At 47.9% G+C, this 19753-nt stretch overlaps 2 protein-coding genes and 1 pseudogene across 2 annotated transcripts; all 3 read left to right on the plus strand.

Moving 5' to 3' along the window:
- Positions 1 to 42: 42 nt before the first annotated feature.
- On the plus strand, positions 43 to 1409 carry LOC136484569 (uncharacterized). Its single transcript, XM_066481630.1, has 4 exons — positions 43 to 151; positions 248 to 609; positions 692 to 832; positions 922 to 1409. The coding sequence occupies exons 1-4, from the start codon at positions 60 to 62 to the stop codon at positions 1044 to 1046; spliced, it is 720 nt and encodes a 239-aa protein (XP_066337727.1). The 5' UTR covers positions 43 to 59; the 3' UTR covers positions 1047 to 1409.
- A 2056-nt stretch (positions 1410 to 3465) lies between these two features.
- LOC136457253 (non-specific phospholipase C4-like) lies at positions 3466 to 4405 on the plus strand (annotated as a pseudogene).
- A 198-nt stretch (positions 4406 to 4603) lies between these two features.
- LOC136484585 (uncharacterized) lies at positions 4604 to 6515 on the plus strand. Its single transcript, XM_066481631.1, has 2 exons — positions 4604 to 4736; positions 4837 to 6515. The coding sequence occupies exon 2, from the start codon at positions 4852 to 4854 to the stop codon at positions 6277 to 6279; it is 1428 nt and encodes a 475-aa protein (XP_066337728.1). The 5' UTR covers positions 4604 to 4736; positions 4837 to 4851; the 3' UTR covers positions 6280 to 6515.
- Positions 6516 to 19753: the final 13238 nt, after the last annotated feature.

Genomic DNA, 19753 nt, shown 5'->3' on the forward strand with positions numbered 1-19753 from the left:
CAAAGCCCAAAAGCGTGTGTGCCTGTGTCGGGGAACCAGAAGGAAACGAAGGAAATAGGATGAAGCGGCAGCAGCACCGGAAGAATTACCCGAGCGGGATCCGGTCGGCCGATGGGCAGACCACGCTCAAATCCTTTCTCTTCAAGCCCAGGTATATCATCGTCTGATTCGCATCCATCCCAATTTCCCCCCCTTCGGGGCCAGTTCTTCAATCTGTGTCCCTTGCGTTCCCCTTTTCGTGCTTCAGGGTTGTCGATGTGGTGCCGCCGCTGGAGGGGGTGATAGAGGCGCCGATCTGTCCGCCGGAGCCGCCGAAGCGGGAGATTGTCAGAGTTACCAAGGCGATCATTAAGGAGAAACCGAGCGCGTTCTCCTCGGTGGGCTCCGCGGGGAAGGACGGGGGCGGCGGCGTTGGCGGCGCTTTGAGCGCCGCGGTCTTCAAGCGGTTCCACAGTTCAGCCCCAGGGGCGAGAGCGCAAGCCGGCCACGAGGAGGCAGGGGAAGACGGCGACCTCGACTTCGGGGGTCCAGGCGAGGCCCGGCTGGACGTCCAGGAGACCGGGGCGGAGAGCCGCCGCGAACCCAGGAGTAAGCGGAAGAGCCCCCTTGGTGCGCGTCCAGCCATGCTCGTCTTGCATTTCGCTCAGAATGTCAGTCTTTCACTCGATGATGACAATATCGGTCTATCCAGGCGGCGACGAGCACGGGAGCGACGCCAAGGCCAGACGCGTGGTGGTGCTCGGCGACGACCCGAGGCCGCGGCCGGCGAGCTGGCGGGGGCGCGCGAGGCCCACCCGCGGCGGTGAGGGCGGCCGCGCTCTGTACAACCACTGTAAGATCGATTACTTCTCCCGAACTCTTAACGGCCGGTGGATCGGTGAGCAAACAGCAACCTGACGCGGTGGTTTGTTTTGGTGGCAGACGCGAGCGGGGGCGGGTGGTGGCACGGCGACATGGAGGGCGTGGACGGGGAAGAGGTCGGCTGGACGGACGACATGTGGGAGGGGATGGGATCCGTCACGCTCGGCGGCCTGGAGTGGCACTAGCCGCCGCGGCCCGTTATCGCCACGGCAACCGGCAGAGTATTACTAGGAATTAATGAATTAGGCAGCTATGAAGTTGTGGCATGCTATATACCTGTTCGCTCGTTGGTTTCAGCCAGCCCAAACCAGCCAGCCAACAGTGTTTTTCTCTCATAACAAACCAGCATCAGCCAGCCTAAACCAGCCAGCGAACATGCCGATAGTTTTGTGAGAAGGCATTTAACCTGCAGAGTGAAAGTCTGAAAGACGTATAAAGTGGGAACAATTATACAAGTCTGTCGATAACTGCCATAGGTGTTTCTTATCATGCCATTCTCTGAATCATTCTAAGTCTGCAATTGTTCTCCTTATTCAGACTCAGACATACTATTCTGAAATAGTTTTAGCATGCCAAGGTATAGTTTAATTACTTTGTTGGTTTAGGAATTGCACCACCTATGGGCTGATTTCGATGATGCACTTGCAAACTCTCCCACTCCTCAATTGCACAGCCTTGTGCAGTGTTATAATTAGTGCTGAATGTTCACGAATGGAAACAGCAAAGCTAACTGCAATTGTCAAGAGAATTACTATCTAACTTGCTATTACTATTTTTAGTTAAAACTCTAGAAAACGGGCCTCTAACAGACTAGCCAATACAATTGCTATCATATTTGACATGCTATCCTGCAAGCCTTGGCGGCTAAATTTGGCTAGCCGGCATACCTTGCTATCCTGGTGTATGTGAGGCTGACAGTTAGTGCCACGTTGCATTGCTCCAAATTCCATTCCTTTCTCTTAGAGATATAACCAGTCTGTTGGAATATGTTGGATTATGGAGAAAGAATTTTTATGAAGTAGATAGCTAAATGAAGATATGGAACATGAAATTTAGAATGTCTCTTGGAGATGCTCTAGGCCGGGTCAGCTATAGATGGCCAAATGGGCCAAGCACGATGGACCGGCCTGGGCATGGCCTGAAAAAGCACGACACTAGCACGGCCCAGGCACGGAGCCCATAGTGCCCGTGCCGGCACGGGCATGATCTAGTGCCATGCCTGGGCCGCAGGTCCAGCCTGCAGTGCCGGCATGAGCACGGCACAGTTAATGGGCCGGCACGATGCTGGCCCGATTGTTGTCAACCGTTGGATATGTTGTATGCTTTTATAAGCGTTGGATTTAGACAAACCCTAGATATAAAAGAAACCTCTTGACTCCTCAGTCCCCAGGCCGCCGCTCTGCACTCCAGTCCGTAGGCCACCACTCGCGACTACCTGTTCCCCGCGGCATCTCCTCGACACCTTGCACCTCTATCCGTGGCATCTCCTCGCGACCTCTCCCGAGAAGCGGTAATGCACTGCTGCACCCAACCCCCTCCGCCCTCCCCTTCCTCCACCCCGGCCACCCCACCATCGTCTACCTTGCTCGGCGCCCCCTCTGCTCCCCAGCTCGACAAGATCTGCAACGGTGGCCTAGGTGACAACGTCTGCGCGAGGTCTGCGGCGTGGCGTCGCGACGTCGTGGACGCTAAGCTACGTGGTGCGGTGGCATAGCGGGCGCGCGGCTGTGTGGCGCGGCGACGACATGGCATCGTCGCCGGGCGCGCGGCTGCTTGGCGCGACGACGCGCGGCATCGTGGCGGGCCAGGGTCGGCACGAGCATTGTGGGTCGTCGTGCCTGGCACAGCCTCCATAGGGCCGTGCCTGGGCCGCAGCTTCGGCACGGCGGCACTAACAGGCACGGCACGGCTAAGCCACCGTGCTCGATAGTGCCGTACCTCACGTGTCGTGCCCAACCCCGTGCCCGTGTCCGTGCCGTGCCGTGCGACCCGGTTGGCTCACATGTTAAAGCTGCACTTCTCACTTCTGTTTCATACAGTATTGTTGTATCAAGAAGAAAACGTCACATGGAAGAATTGTATAAGTTACATGTTTGGTTTCTTTGTGCAAAATATTAAAATAATATGTGCTCTAATATTAGAACCAACAATTTAAAAAGAATAGGGCCGGAAAGACGAGAGGATTGGAAGATCTGCAGCCCATCAGTTAATGCACTAGGCCCAGACCAAAAGTTCATTTTGTAAAGGAAAACCGCCCACTTGCTTGTTCGGTGTCCCTCCGTCCAGAGGGATATCTAACTATTTGCCACTCTTATGGTGGCTGCCTCTCCGTTTGCCAACTTTATCGTGTCAATTACAAAATTACCCGAGAAAACAGTAACCAGACTAATATTTTGCCATTTTCGTTGACGTGTCATGCCATATCAGCGCGCCAGCGTGGAAGTTAACGCCTCCGTCTCCGCTGACCAACCAGCTCCCCCTCCTCCACGCTGCCGTCCACCCTCGCCGCGAGCCTGCCGTTGTATGCTTCGATCAGCTCGTTCGCCTCCTCCACGCAGCTTGCCCGTTAGCTCCCCTCTCTGCTACTCACTGCTAGCGCCGCCCATGACCGGCTTCGCGCAGCAGGCGGAGAAGGAGAAAGCCGGCATGTCCGGCACCGTCATGAGCGGGTTCCGCCCCAACGCCGTGCCCGTGTACCGCGAGCTGGTGAAGGAGTTCGCCGTGTGCGATCGGTGGTTCGCGTCGAACCCGGCGTTGACGTAGCCCAACCGGCTGTTCGTGCACTCCGCCACCTCCCACGGCCTCGTCAGCAACGACACCAAGGCGCTAGTGGCGGGGCTTCCGCAGTGGACCATCTTCGACGCGCTCCACGACGAGGGCTTCGTCTCCTTCGGCATCTACTACCAGTACTCGCCGTCAACGCTCTTCTACCGGAACCTCCGGCAGCTCAAGTACGCAGGCAGTTTCCACGCCTTCGACCTCGACTTCCGGCGTCATTGCCGGGAGGGAAAGCTGCCCAGCTACGTCGTCGTGGAGCAGCGCTACTTCGACCTGGAGATCCTCCCGGGGAACGACGACCACCCGTCCCATGACGTGGCCGAAGGCCAGCGGTTCGTCAAGGAGGTGTACGAGGCGTTGCGGTCGGGGCCGCAGTGGGAGGAGACGCTCCTCGTCGTCACCTACGACGAGCACGGCGGGTTCTATGACCACGTGCCCACGCCCGCGCGGCGCCGGCGTCGTGCCTAGCCCCGACGGCATCGTCAGCGCCGCGCCTTTCTTCTTTGGCTTCGACCGTCTCGAAGTCCGCGTCCCGGCGCTGCTCGTGTCGCCGTGGATCGAGCCCGGGACCGTGCTGCATAGGCCGTCGGGGCCATACCCGACGTCGGAGTTCGAGCACTCCTCCATCTCGGCCACCGTCAAGAAGCTCTTCAACCTCAGGAGCTTCCTCACCAAGCGCAACACCTGGGCCGGCACCCTCGACTGCTTCCTCACGCGCAAGAAGAAGGTACTGATAACTGGGTTCCGAGCTGCTAGCGCCGTTTAGCTGGGCAGACGGGGACGTCAAGTTCCATGCTGGCACGCTGAAGTGGCGTGCCATGTCAGCGAAAATGGCAAAATATTAGTAAGATTACTGTTTTCTCGGATAATTTTGTAATTGGCATGATAAAGTTGGCAAACGGAGCCACAATAAAAGTGACAAATAGTTAGATATGCCCATCCATAGGCCTCCACCGTCCGGCGTCTCTTCCACTCCACTCCACGGGGCTAGCAGGAGGCGCTAGGGTTCTTAGAAATTCCCCAAATCCTCGGCCGCTTTTGCTTCCTCGGCACCGGCCAGCTGCGCCGTCGTCGATTCCGACCATCTCCGGCGGCTGGTACGTTCCGCTTGCCTCCTCGATGCAAAATTCTCTCTCTCTCTCTCGCAAGCACATACTCTTCATTCAAATTCCCCGTCTCCGATCCGCCGGTTCGCAGATTGGTCGCGGTGGCATGGACTGCTCCAAGAGGAGCGCGGCCGCGGTGGCCAGCCTCCCTGACGACACCCTGGTGGAGATCCTCTCCCGCGTTCCGTTTAAGTCACTCTGCCGCTGCAAGTGCGTCTCTAAGGCCTGGCGCGACCTCATCACTGACCCCCTCAACCGCAAGAAGCTACCCCAGACCCTAGAAGGGTTCTTCTTCATTGTCAACAGCTGCGTCGACGACTCCGACAGTGACAGTGGAGACGATGGCGAAGACATCGGCAGTGATGGAGGCAGCGACAACTTTGACAGTGATGGAGACGGCGAAGACAGTGGCAGTGGTAGAGGTGGCAAAAACTCCGACAGTGATAACGGAGATGGTGAAGACAGCGGCAGTGATGGAGGCGGCGACGATAGCCAGAGTGCCAATGGAGATGGTGAAGACAAGAGCGGTGACGATGGAGGTGGCGACGACAATGACAGTGATGATGGAGATGGTGAAGACAGCAGTAGTGATGGAAGCGACAACGACAACTTGCGACACCAAGTCTGTGTGCATTTCATCGACATGTTAGGGAGACCCCCGCGTCCTGTGGACCATTGCTTCCCGTTCCTGACTGAGCTGCCGGGGATTGTGAACATCTTTGTCTTGGATGACTGCAATGGCCTCCTCCTCTTTGGCTGTTTCCAGGGATCAGGCGAATCACTTAGCAAGAGCTATATTGTGTCCAACCCTGCGACTGAGCAATGGGTCGTTGTGCCCGACCCTGACATGAAATGGCTGTCGTTCGCCTATTTGGTTTTCGATCGGGCTGCCTCTTCCCACTTCCATTTGGTCCAGATCAGGTGGGACATGATACCAGTGCACATCTACTCGTCTAAATCTGGGGTGTGGAGTCCTGTCAGAAGTGACTGGGGTGACCTTCGCATGGCACTTGGCTTAGGCATCGCATATGCTAATGGCATGCTGTATGCGGTCTTGTATAAGGGGGATCAGATAGCTGTGATGGACGTGGAAGGCAACACAAGGAAGATCATCCCTGTGCCCTTTCAGGAGGGCGATGAGTTCCGGCCGTGTTCTGATTATGTTGGCCAGTCTCAAGGTCGTTTGCATTTGATTTACCATGCTGACCTGGGTCATCATGAAATCTCCCCAGAACAGCAGAATAATAAATTGTTCATATGGGTTCTTGAGGACTATGATACAGAAGAATGGGTCCTGAAGGACACTGTAAGCTTTTTGAAGCTGTTTGGCCAAACGATCAATGGCTTCGAAGTGGTTGCAATCCATCCAGATCAAAATTTGGTATATCTTCAGCACTTTAACCGGGAGCTGATATCATATAACATGGACAGCAAGGAAGTGTGTCATCTCTGCACTCTTGGAACTGGCTATCGGTCCATCACTCCATATGTTCCTTACTGCAAAGAGTTGTCAACACTTGAAAATAAGCACTGAAATTGTTGCCTGTGGGCTACGTTCCAGCCGAAATAAGATTTTCCAGTTATGTCTTTTACCGGTGCTGGTTATGTAGTAGGATTGGGCGTGATGCCTTTTACTGGTGCTGGTTATGTATGTGGTCCAATTAATACAGCAACCTGTTCGTAAGCTAACTGTACACCTAGTTGTCTCTATGCTTTGTGCTTCCAGAATTATAAAACTCCTTATATATGACACGTTCCTCGTTTTATGTGGCTTTACTAGTGGGTGATTACTGTCTGCTGTTCTTTTATTTTTTCCTTAGCCTGGTACATGTTCGTTTATACTGAACCTTTCAAGGCATTGAAAGCAACACATGGTAACAGAAGATTAAAAACGAAAGCTCTGCCACATTAACCTCAAAACTGTCTAATGATGAAAAGTACATGACTGAGATAGCTTTTTTATATATGCTGCTTGATTGTGCCTATGATATTGTTTGGGACTTAGGCTTTGTTGTTGTTGTTGTTGTTGTTGTTGTTGTTGATTGTGCCTATGATATTGCTTCGCTGTAGGCCTGTTCTGTATTGCTGCAGCTAATAGTTGTTATGGTACTTTAACAGCTACTTAGTTTTACTTGTACACGTTAGCTGTATATTAAAAAGACACGGCGCGGCTTTGCTGCGCCTTTGTTGGTGCGCCCTTGTTGGGTACGACGCCATGGACGATGGATTTTTGTTTTGCCAAGACATTTGGGTTGCAGATATTTATTTAGGACCATAGTTAGGATACAACTATCCATGGTCGATTGGAAATTGTGAAGTTGCTGAAATCTAATTAAAATTCTTATACCTTAATATATTTATTGAACAATGTCTAGGTAAAGTCACAAAATTATGGGTAGCGACGTTGTAAAAAGTTAAGTAACTCTTAGATACGAATATAAGATCCTATTCCTTTTGTACGAGTTCTCAAGCAAAATGTTTGCTTATCATGTGGTAGTGGTAGCTAGCTAATGAAATCAGGTCTCAGTGAAGTTTGTGATTGCAGTTGTGAAAAATGAGTCATGTTTCTCTTGTGATGTAAAATGCATAGAAATCATCTTGCCATTAAAAACTGACAATATTGTTGTAAAACCCACTGATAAAAGTTTAACTGTGTATGTAGAGAAAGCCTTGCATTTGCTCTGCATAGAAAACACGAAGCAAAGAATGAAATGCTGAAACATTGTGATTCTCTCAGATGAAAACAAATCTATTGTACTAAAAGGTTGTTGAATAGACATGCCGGCTGGGTTATTACTCTTTTTGGCGATCTATAGTGTTGCTGACATAAAGAATTGTCCCGAACCAAACATTGAGTTCATAAACTGAACTACTAGTGTGACACCAGTTGTTACTGTTATAAACGTGAAGATAGTATTTGTACATACAGACCATGTGAACAGCTCTTTACTCATTGCAAATTATGGACTTTCAAGGCTCTGTGTCGCCAGAGTGACAACAACATTCTGAATCTCATGAACTGAATGTTATTGAGAAATTGTGAAGCCCTGCAAAGGAAGAAAACTCATTAAAGTTATATTGCACATGCTAAGTTAAGCCTAAACAATTTGAATGGATTGACAAAGTCAATTTTATTTTTAATTGAACTGGCACAAAGAACTTTGCTAGAATGTGTCAAATGTCTGCTATTTTCTACAGTGAATTTTTGGATAGCATTTAGATCTCCGGCAAAGTTTGAGAAATAAACAAGGAAATTGAAGACGTAAGGACATTCATACATAACAATTAGCTAGCTTATCCTCGCCACAGTTACCAACCAACGAGGCTTGTACACAGGATAGATTTGAAGATTAGAACCTCTGATAATATACAGAGATGCCTTGTTCTAAAAAAAATTACAGAAATGCCTGAAGTGTTATCTGTTCAGCCAGATAAGGGTAACAAATCAGAGAAGGATAATCATAGCCTGAGTCTCTCAACAACTAACCTTGTAAGCATTAGTGATGGTGCTTCTAATAGCTCATCTTCAAGTGGGAAAAATGAGTTTTGGCTTGTCCGAATGGAGAAGCCTGGAGTTGAAGTCTTGACAAAAGCCCAAATGGTGGATCACTATACCCGAATCCTTATGAAGGTGTTCAGGAAGTACGTAATCTCATCATCAACCTAGCTACTATCAGCTGCCATCTTCTGCACCACCGCCTGCGCCTCTGGTTCCCTCTCTCCTCTCCAAGATCAATATGGTGAGTGAGTGTATATTAGCTTCTTTCTCCTGTCCCCTGATTATTCTGGTAAGAAATCCAAAATCAGGTGAATGTATTAGCTTTTTTTTAATCTGTTTTATTTTGATTCTAAAAATAGGCATTGTGGTGGATTCACAGATTAGTCAAGATACTGAGTAGCTATGCTGGCATTCAGGCTGGTGTCCCTACCAAATGAGGCCTAAGAGTATGAAGAACAAACATGAACTTGTTCTTTTTTAGTTTCCCAATAAGAAGCTTCCCTGTTAAGTTGAAGTTCTCTGGGTTTCCCTGATCCCAAAGGGATGTTCCTTGAGACAAAAAATTTATATGAGTTGATGTTAGTGATTACTCTACTGCGAACAATTTTTTTTTCTAAGCTATTAGTCCCTCCTATTTTGTTGTCACCTTTTGGTAGTACAGTACAACTTAGGTTATCAACACAGTATTTTCTTGTCAGCTGTTCTCATTAGCTTTCTTTCCTCCCTTTGCAGTTAAGATCGGCAGACCTGGGTATAAAGTAACCAAACAATATGATCCTGCAACGCAGCAACACTCATTTCTCTCTGAGGTTAGTATTACTTGCGTTCGCATTATTTATCGAGTCCTCACCTCACACATGGTTCTACATTGAATATGTAAACTGCAGGAATTTGGTTTAACTCCCGATCAGACATATCTACATGTAATTTTTGGTGTATTCCTCTTTGTTGTCATGTAATTTAGGGCACCTAACAATTTTCTTATGCCAAGGATCTTATGTTGATTTCAGCTAAGTTAGTTCTTATTTGCATTTTAAAGATCATCGCATGTAGTAGTCTCTTTTTATATATAAAGAATACTTAAGCTCAAATTTTGAAACCAGTGTTTATCTTATCTGGAATTTATCTTCTGATTGATAAACTAGCATAGTTGATTTGAGGATCCTCCAAATTATAATATGCAATAAGCATAGATTTTTAGAACTGTACAGTACAATGCTTTGTTCAAACATTACCAACCGAGATTTGTTGTCTCTTTATGTATCACAATATGGTATACATATGAGATATATATATATATATATATATATATATATATATATATTTACAATTTGGTTCTTTTTTGAAGAAAATTTACGTTTGGCCCCCTGGGAGACTTAAACTCATCTTTGGACCCTGGGGGTCGGTGCCAGGACTCATGGCGCCGAGTTAACACGTCTCGGTGCCACAGATCTTGGCTTCGAGGTGCCTGGCCGTGCACAGCAGGACATCCTAGGTGGCGTTCGCGTGGCCGGTACCTCAGCGCCAGAACACATGGCGCCGAGCTCGGCGCCACAGATCTTGGCGCCGAGGTCAGCGCCACAGATCTTGGCGCCGAGCTCGGCGCCATGTATTCTGGCGCCGAGCATGGATTCAAAACCCATGGCCAAGTTTCCCTTGCCGAGGCTGCTCTCATTTCTTCCTCCTCCCTCCCGGTTTCTTCCTCTTCCTAACCCGCCCAATCTCTTGAATCGACGAATTTGACCTTGGATACTTGGATTTGATCCATACATCTTCGCGAGCAAGGTATCCTCTCTCCCCTTATCAAATTTTACACATTGATTTGGTATATATTACGTCTATTTTGCAACCCTAGATACGTTAGTACCTAATGTTTGAAGTGATTTTTTTATTTTTTGTATTATGTAACAGTAGGATGCCAAGGCGTGGTAAAGCTAGTAAGCCAAAGTAATCTCTTATCATCGTGTTATATTATGTTTTCATTTATGTGCAACAAATAGAAAAACCCTAGGTTTAGGGTTTAATGTTCATTGCTTTCGGTTCTTAGAACAAATTTGGTTCAATTGTAGTTATGGCCGGATGACCGGAAATGCCTTCGACCCGTTGCCTCTGCCTAGTGGTGTTCCAGTGCCCATGTGCTTTTGCGGCGATTCTTGCAAGGTAGCCAAGTCCGATGAAGAGGACACGTATAGGCAGAGGTATTGGATGTGTGCCAATTTTGCGTTTGAGCCTACACTTCGTCAGTGCCGCATTAACAAGATGGTGAGAAATTGATGTTGTTTAATATTTATTTTGTGTCAAATGAAGTCTTGCATGATTTATTTGTTTTGTAACAATTGTATTTGTTGCAGACCCCTCCACCGCTCTATGATTTTGAGCAGTGGATCAACACTGAGATCAAGCCGGAAGACAAGGAGTGGATACATAACTGTTACGGTGGGAGGTAGAGGACAAGGAGATGATGGAGAAGAGACTTAGAGAGGAGGCTCTAGAAAAGGAGCACAAGGAAGAGGAGGAAAGGAGGCGTGTTGCTTAGCACAGGGAGGAGAGGGAGAGGAAGCTTGAGCATGCGCAGCGAGCGAAGGCAGCGATGGAGGAGAATCCCGATGCCCAGAGGAAGGGAAAGTGGCATCGTTGCACTCAGTAGTCTTCATAACTTGCTAGTTCTATGGTATATTCATGAACAATGTTGTCTAATCTTGGACTTTGCATTGTGTTGTCATGTAATACACTTTTAGTTTGTCGTCATATACTTCAAATGTTGTTATGTTGATTAATGTGCTCTATTATTGGACCTTTCATAGTGTTGTTGGTTTCATTATTTGTTGTCATAATATTGAGTTTAATATTGCATAGGTAGTGAAACGAGCTCACGTAGTGCAAATAAAACGTAACAAAGTAGTGGATTACCTAATTCAACACACACAACACATGAAATGGCATGTGATAACATGTACCAAACTAGGGTACAGAGGTCCTGGACTAAACCTAACATACCTTAGGTAATTGAAGCAAACAACAAGCACATGAAATGACATGTGAGAACATATGCCAAACAAGGGTACATATTTCCTTCGACTAACCCTAACATGCCTTAGGTGATTAAACCAAAAACAAACACATGGATGTGGCCCGTTAAAAAGATTGGTTTATCCTAGTAGTGTGGTCACATAGCAAATTGTGTTGCACCTTCTCCACAGTATCCTCCCATTGTTGGTGGTGGTGGCGGCGGGGGTGGCGACAGAGGACCTTTGTTCCTATGATTAGGGCAGGTGCAATATGGATCATTGCAGAGTGCCTCCTGTGAACGAGCACCATTGTTGTCGTCTTATTGTTCGTGGTCCTTGTAACCGCTGCTAACTTCCCTTTCTAGATCGAAGATACGGTCCTGCAGGTAGTAGATGTACTCCGCATGTGGATAAATAGGTCGATGATCGACCCACCTAGTGAACCTACAGTTTTCTTTGGCCAAGGAAGACTACAATAAGTATGTCATATAAGTTGTATAAAAGAGGAACATATTGAAGAAATAAATAGTAATAGCAATTACCCATGCTCACGGGCATTTGAAGAAACGACGACCTCCATCTATTCTCTCGGTGAACATCTGAACTAGGCAGTCCTCACCATGCATGCATTTTGGCCACTCTTCTTTCTGTTCATCGTATCCTCTTAGTGGTGTCTCTTTGGTGAAATCACTTTTGCTCTCAACTGGGAACCTCTCATAAAGAGCTTCCTCAAAGAAATCGGGACCAAGAGAACACTCCCACATAATGGTAGTTCCCTTTCCCTTTCCTCTCCCTCTGGACAACCCTCCAGACATTGGTACTGCAACGAAAGAAAATACTGAGGAGTGCTCTTCTTCCTTGTTATGTGTGTGAATGAGAGGGAGTGAGGGATTATTTATAGGTTGATAGGAGGAATGGAGGCCTCCCAATGTGCCATGTCAATGATTCGTGTGTCTCTTCACCTCAGCCCTTGGATCAAATAGTAATAAGATAGATGGTGGAGATAGAGTGGAGTTGTGCTTCCTTGCATGCCTTCCTATCTTGAGCAAATCGCCATTCCTATAGGTGTACTATTGTCTAAAAAGCCTAGATTCGTTCACTGTTACTGAAAAGCCTAGATTCATTTGCAAAGCGTCTGTATGATACGATTAGACTATACATGTTCTAATGAATTTATATTTAATCTGTGTACTATATTTATGCCTTTTTAGTAGTGTAGTATAATTAATGATTCACGGAAAAAATTCACAAAAGTTACCCTTATTTTAGGAGCATCCACAGTTATAAACAGAGACATCAATATATAATCTAAACATTTAATCGTCCAAAGAGCACAATACAACCACATCGAACATCACAATCAACATAACATGTCCTGCATAGTCCAAATGGTCCACAATGTCCATACAGTCCCAAATAGTTATAGAAAAGTAACTACATACTTTCTAAATCTCCACACATGCAAAATAAGCAAAGTCCATGCAGCCCAAATAGTTTGTGGCATCGAATCTAAGTTGGTACCATAGTCTTAACCTATAAGTCATCGTCACTGCCTCCTAGTCTTACCCTTGCCCTTGTGGTCAAGAGCGCCGGTGCCTGGAGTGTACGTGCAAGGCGGACGGCGTCTTCTCGTTCCTGCAACCTGCGTAGGCTGAGTCGAAGGAGCGTCCTGGAGCTGAGACTCGGCAAGCTCATCATAGCCATGCTCCTTGGCCTCCTCGTCGTCGTCCTTGTCTCCATGGCCTTGGAAAGTGTCCACAGTCGCAGTGCTAGTACCTCCGTAAGAAGAAGAACCGAGGCCTATAGGTGTGTCCCATTGTCGTCCATGTGGCCCGTGTACGTCCATCGCCATGCTAGTACTACAACCACAACGAGCTGTAGCACTCCACAACCTATGTGCTAGCCTCTATCATGTAAAGATGCAATTATTAAGCTGTTGAGTGCATACAGATAAGTTATTATTCAAATGAATGACATATCATCATCATACTACCTCTGTTATGCTAGATGTCATGCTTGAGCAGTGAGATATTAAGTACAAAACCACTAGCTTAAACAACTTATTTAAGCATAAAACAACAAGAGTGCTAGTGTCGACTTACTCTAAAAAGCTGTTTAGTGTGTGGTTGTTGGTGTTTCGAACAAACACTGGCTAGTAAATTTATAATTGTTGCGCTTTAGGCCCAGATGGTGCACTAAAGGACACAAGGTTTATACTGGTTTGGGCCAAATGTCCCTACGTCTAGTCTACTACTGCTCATGTTATCAGTACAAAAAAAGGTTCGTAGTAGGGGGTACAAACGGTCGAGAGAGGGAAAGATCCCAAGTCTCTGATGGAATGGTCGAAAGGATGCTAAGAGCTTGGTCGCTGCTTGATAGTATGCGTGATGTATTGTCTGTGTTGAATTGATCCCTCAAAAGTCGGTCCCCTTATGGGGGGTCCTGCCCTCCCTTTTATAGACCAAGGGGGGAGCAGGGGTTACAGATGGGAGAAAGAGGAAAATACCAAAGGTATAGAAGGTCCTTCGAGGGAGCCGGGTCTTCCTTTTTCCCTGTGCCTGCCTAGCTTAACATGGCAGACCGTGTCAGAGGTGGCGTGTTCACTAATCCTCGTAGGCCATGCCCTGGCCCCTTTTAACAAGTGGGTGCGTCCCATCCTATGCTGACGGACGGTGCGGCGTGTCGGAGAGCCGAGCTATGACCCCTCGGGGAGTAATCGGGGAAGTGACCATACGTCCGTCACTATAGATGATGTGAGTTCTGTCTTGGACCGTAGTGGCTGTCGTATGCCTGTGTTAGTGTCCGCGTCCGAGGGCTAAAGGCGGCGCCTACTACACTGTGGGACAAAAGTCGGCGCCTACAACACTATTCGGGCATTGTTATGTCAGAAAGGGCTTAAAGCGCACGTCCCATCGTATCCTGATGGTACCTCCCTGTAGGCGTGTAGGGCATGGTCCTCGGTACTGCGGTTGACTCAAATGTCCTGTCGTGCCCTGTGCTTGTCATCATGAAGGAGCAGGGTGCAATCGTCAAGCGAGGCAGAGCCCGCCCTCGGATGTCGGGTGAGGCGGAGACCACCCTCGGACATCGAGCGAGGTGAAGTCTAGCCCTCAGGGGTCAGGTGAGGTGGAGCCCGCCCTTAGATGTTGGGCGAGGCAGAGCCCACCCTCAGACATCAGGCAAGGCGGAGCCAGCCCCTAGCTATCGGGCGAGGCGAAGCCTACCCTCGGACATCGGGCGAGGCGGAGCCAGCCCTTAGCCGTCGGGTGAGGCGAAGCCAGCCCTTGGGGGTCGGGCGAGGCGGAACCAATCTTCCGTCATTCAGGCAAGAAGCGTAGTAGCGTTCATGTCTGACTGGAAGCATCAACGTTCGATGGTTATTAGTCCCACCTCATTGGGTACCCTCGGTATTAGGTCCCCAATAGTAGCCCCCGGGTGATTCGGATATAATCGCCTAGGGGGTATTTTTGATTCGCTAGAGGGTGCATGCGAGTGCACCCATCGGGTGTAGCCCCTGAGCCCCCAGGTGATTCGGATAGAATCGCTCGGAGGGTATTTTGATTCGCTAGAGGGTGCGCGCAAGCACACTGTAACACCTCAGGTGTTTAAATACTAAAACATGCCATGTCATCATATGCATTGCACATCATTTTGGGTTAGTGAAAATTTTGATATGCATACACTAAAACAAGTTTACCTTTATGTTATATGTGTTGACTTGTATGGTTTGAATTGAGTTCAAAATCTTTGTATTGAATTGAATTTCCGAAAACCCTAATTTCCAGTATTTAAATTCTACCCTGAAAACCTAATTCAAAATCTAAGTACATTTTGGGGTTGAGCCTAAAAGCAAAAGTGTAGAGCTTGTCAAGGTGTACAAAGTTGGTTTTTAGAGTTTTCAAAGTTGTTATATAAAATTTGAAGTAATTTAAAAAGGCGAAATGTACTTTAAGTGTCCCCTTTTGATTTTAAACTTGCATTTCAAAATGTAGACTGAATTAGAGTATGGTTATTAAAGCAAAGTTATAGAACTTTGAATTTGGAACAACTTTTATTTTTGGAGATTTTTGAGTTACTATATAAATTTGGGAGTAATTTGAGAAATTATACGAGTGGCAATTCGGTAATTAGTTGGAACAGTACCAGCTAGCAGCTGTCACCGCCGGCAACCTTCCTCTGGCTTCCAGGCGCGCTCGTGGCCATGTTTGGCTTCGCGCTGGCGTGGAGAAGGCCACGGCGTGGCTTCCTCTTGCTTCCTGGCCGCTCTTTAAAGCTTGTGCCGTCGCCGTTCTTCTCTTTTCTTCTCCTCTGCTTTTTCCGTCGCCACCGTGCTGCTCCGGCGAGCTCGCATCGTCACCATAGCGCATACCAGCCTCGGCAAAGCTTGTCTCAGCTTTGCCTGTTAGTTGTGAACCCAGTCGAACCACCCTTGTAGCTTGACTTCGTCGGGAAGCGTCGCTCGTTGCTTTTCTTCCTCGCGGCCGACAGCGTCCCCGGTGATCTCGCTTCACCGTGGCCGGAGCTCTACGGTTAGCCTCTGCCCTTGCGAAGTGTTGCTCCATCTTCTCCATGTCGCCGTGATGCTTTGTGCCTTGTTGCTTGACCATTTTGTCCACCGCAGCCACTGGAGCACCGTCGCCGACGTTGTTCGCGCCGCCGTGATTGCTGTGACCGATGACGAGCTTCTCCGTTGCTCCTCTAGTCCATCTTTCTGCTCGTGAGTGTTTGGGGTGAGCTCTTGATGCTTCCTGGGCCTTTTATTTAACTGCTACCGGTCTCCCTTCGCTGGTGTAGCGCAGCCGCACCACCGTGTCCGCCATGGCTGGCGTTGAGCTCGGTTTGAGCTGTAATTGGTGCAATTAGTGCCACCAATAGGTGCGCCTCGTAGTGGTGATCACATTAGTACCCTCGCCGTCGCCGTTGATCTCACCGGCGGCGAGAAATCACCGGTCAAAGCGCGGTCATCGCTGTTGAGCGTGGGAGGACGACGCTGACGTGTGGGACCCCGTTGCCAGTGACCGTTATTTGAAAATGGATTTTTCTATTTTGTAGAATTGAATGAATAGTGCCGTGATTTGTTATTTTTGTATAGAATTAATTAGAGCTCCAAAAATTATGAAAATTTTTGTGTGACCTCTATGTGATGTAAACTATTTAGGAAAAATATTAAATGTTGATTTTCAGTACATTTTGAATGTGATAAAAATTGCTCTAATTAATTAATAAATGAGCTTCCATGATTTTTCTAGGCTTTATTATTTATCCAAAAATTATGAAAATTGTTTTGCCACTTAGTTATCATGTGATAAGCCTTCATAAAAGTTTTGAGTTCATTTGGAGAAAGTTGATTTATTTCATATCTTTTAATTAAATAATTAATTCATAAAAGCAAATAGTAAACCTTAATAATTTAGATTTTTGTTTGAATTTTGGATTGAGTGATGACCTTGGGTCATTAGTATAAGATGATCCTTGGTACTTAAAGTAAGTGTTTGGGTTTATGAAAACGGTTTAGTTAGTTGTTGGTTTGCAACTGTACCGCGAAGGAAAATTGTATTCGAGTTTTTAATTTTTATATCCATCATCAAGCATCATGTTTTATATCTCGCATCATATTAAACATGGCATTGTTACTACGTGTAGTGAACGAAAGTGAGCACGTGGTAGTCAATCAAGTTGAGGAGGAGGTTAATCCGTCTGTTGAGGTCGGGTTTGATAATTGTGGAACGTCTCCGGACTTTTCTGTTAACCAAGGCAAGCCCCGAATGCATTTAAACCTACCTTATGTTTTACAAATTTATATCGCTTTTGCTTTTCAATACTGCATTAAGTGATTAGGAGTTGAGTGAAAACCTAATTGGTGCATTACCAACCTTATTTTTCAATACCAGCCTTGTTAACTGTTTCAATCCGAGTATGCTTATTTCATGCTTAGCCATGCTTAGAACGATAAAAGTCGGGTGATCATCAGTCACCTGCAAGATATAAAATGGTTTCTCGATTACGATTGGTTACTTATGTTATCATGAGATATGAGCATGTGGAGTAATAGATCGAGACCGGGCGGACTCGGTGTATGGGAGCCACAAGACATGGAGGTCTTATGAGCGGGTTCTTTCTGCCTATGTTGATTAAGACACATCCGTTGTTGAATTGCATGAGGTGAGACTTTGTAGTACTAGCCACATACTCCGGTAAGCCTTAACTTGGCTATTCTTTTACAAGAATGGCTACTCACGCACTGGGAGTGGAGAGATGGCGAGAATAGCGTGTACCCACGTGGCAATGGGTTGGATTGGTGGAGTACTGTATTCTCGGGTGGCGCAGACCCGTTCTTGTTTTAGAGGATCTGAGGGTAGGTTGGTATATGTAGATCGGGGACCTACATATGTCGTGTGGTTGGGAATCCCTAGCTAGGTTATAATCGGTTTGAATCATTGTTGCTCCTCGGTTATGGAGACTCAACTCACTGTTCATCATCGTAGTTAATAACTAAAACTTGAGGAAGTTTTGAGAAAGGGTTTGATATGAAGTTCATGATCTCATTACGGATCATGGCAGATTCATATATGATTTTGAGATAGATTTACATGTTGAATAAAAGAATCTTGTTAGAAAGCTTTTACACAAAAGAACTTTGTTTATTGCTAAAGCCATACCTTGACTCCCTAGCCTGCATTCCTGAGTCTTATCAGTTTTTACTTCGGTTAAGTCTTGCTGAGTACTTTTATACTCAGGGTTCGTTGACCCTTGTTGTAGGTGAGCCTCATGAGCAGGTCTGCTTTGGATCGTGCTGCATGACTGTTGTTCATATCGATGATGATAAGTAAATGTGTGGTCCTTGGGCAGGATACTTACATTATGTGTTTGTATTATGTTACTAATGCCACTCCACTACTATGGTTTGTAATAATTATCGAACTTAGTTTGTAAGGTTTGAAACAACTGGTTTGTAAACTAAGTTATTGTAAGACTTCCGCTATTTTACTCTGATGTAGATATTTGAATAAATGTTGTAATACTGCAATGACTCTGTAATGGGATCCTGCTCGGAAATTGTGGATGATTCAGGGTTCCCCGCGGACACCCTACAGTCTTCTTAAGTTACTGGGACATATGCATAGTCATCAAAGGTCATTGGACAGTGACAGATGCATGTGAGCCCTATAATTTAGGAGGTTCTGCCACACGCACCCATCGGGTGTAGCCCCCGAGCCCCGGGTGATTCAGACAGAATCGCCCAGGGGGGGAGGGTATTTTGATTCGCTAGAGGGTGTGCGTGAGCGTACCCGTCGGGTGTAGCCCCCGAGCACCCGGGTGATTCGGATAGAATCGCCTGGGGGGTATTTCGATTCACCAGAGGGTGCGCGTGAGCGCACCTATCGGGTGTAGCCCCCAAGCCCCCAAGCCCCTGGGTGATTTGGATAGAATCGCCCGGGGGTATTTCGATTCGCCAGAGGGTGCGCACGAGCGCACCCATCGGGTGTAGCCCTCGAGCCCCTAGGTGATTTGGATAGAACCGCCTAGGGGGATTTTGATTCGCCAGAGGGTGCGCACAAGCGCACCCATCGGGTGTAGCCCCCGAGCCCCCGGGTGATTCGGATAGAACCGCCTGGGGGGATTTTGATTCGCCAGAGGGTGCACGCGAGCGCACCCATCGGGTGTAGCCCCCGTGCCCCCGGGTGATTCGGACAGAATCATCCGAGGGGTATTTCGACTTGTCAGAGGGTGCGCACGAGCGCACCCATCGGGTGTAGCCCCTGAGCCCCCGGGTGATTCGGATAGAACCGCCCGGGGGGTAATTTCGGATCCTTCACGGGTAAGGCTATGGGATTCGGCTTTTGTTAGCTAGATAGTTTTAAGGGAACCCTAGTATCCCATTTGCGGGGATTTCATCCAGGGTTAGCCTGGCTAGGACTCGATTGGGGATCGAGACCCCCTTGATGCTCATGTACCTGAGTCCTGGTCGCTTGTGGGCCCATCCCTCATTGGGATGGCCGTCGAGACTGTTGGGCCAGCCCTTGGACCCGTATTCCCTCGGTGGGAAAAAGAGTCCTGGTCTACCTAGGGAAGGCGAACCGTCTGGCATGATTTTGGTGGGAAAGGATAGGGATCGCGGGCGCGTATCCCACGATGTGATGCGGTGATGTGTTGTGGCAGGCTCAAAGATCGAGGTGGATGGTTGCTCTTCTCGCATTCATCACCCCTATAAAACCATGGGGTTCACCCTAGGGTTCCATACTTCACCCTTTTGCCTTCGCATTATCAACCTCCGCCACCAATCGCTAGAGCCTCCCGCACTCGCATCGTGGCCGCCATCAAGCTCACATCCACCCCCTCCCAATCGTTTCAATGGAGCCATGGTGCGGATCGAGCATCACCCCTCATCGCTTGGAGGGCCTCATTCGCCGTGGCCTCCTTTGCCTGCTGACCACCGCCGAGCAGTGGTGGCTGCCCGGTAATGAGGACATGTTGTCACCGCCCGAAGGGTATGTCGTGTC

The sequence above is a fragment of the Miscanthus floridulus genome, chromosome 1 (assembly GCF_019320115.1).
Source record: "Miscanthus floridulus cultivar M001 chromosome 1, ASM1932011v1, whole genome shotgun sequence".
NCBI lineage: Eukaryota > Viridiplantae > Streptophyta > Magnoliopsida > Poales > Poaceae > Miscanthus > Miscanthus floridulus.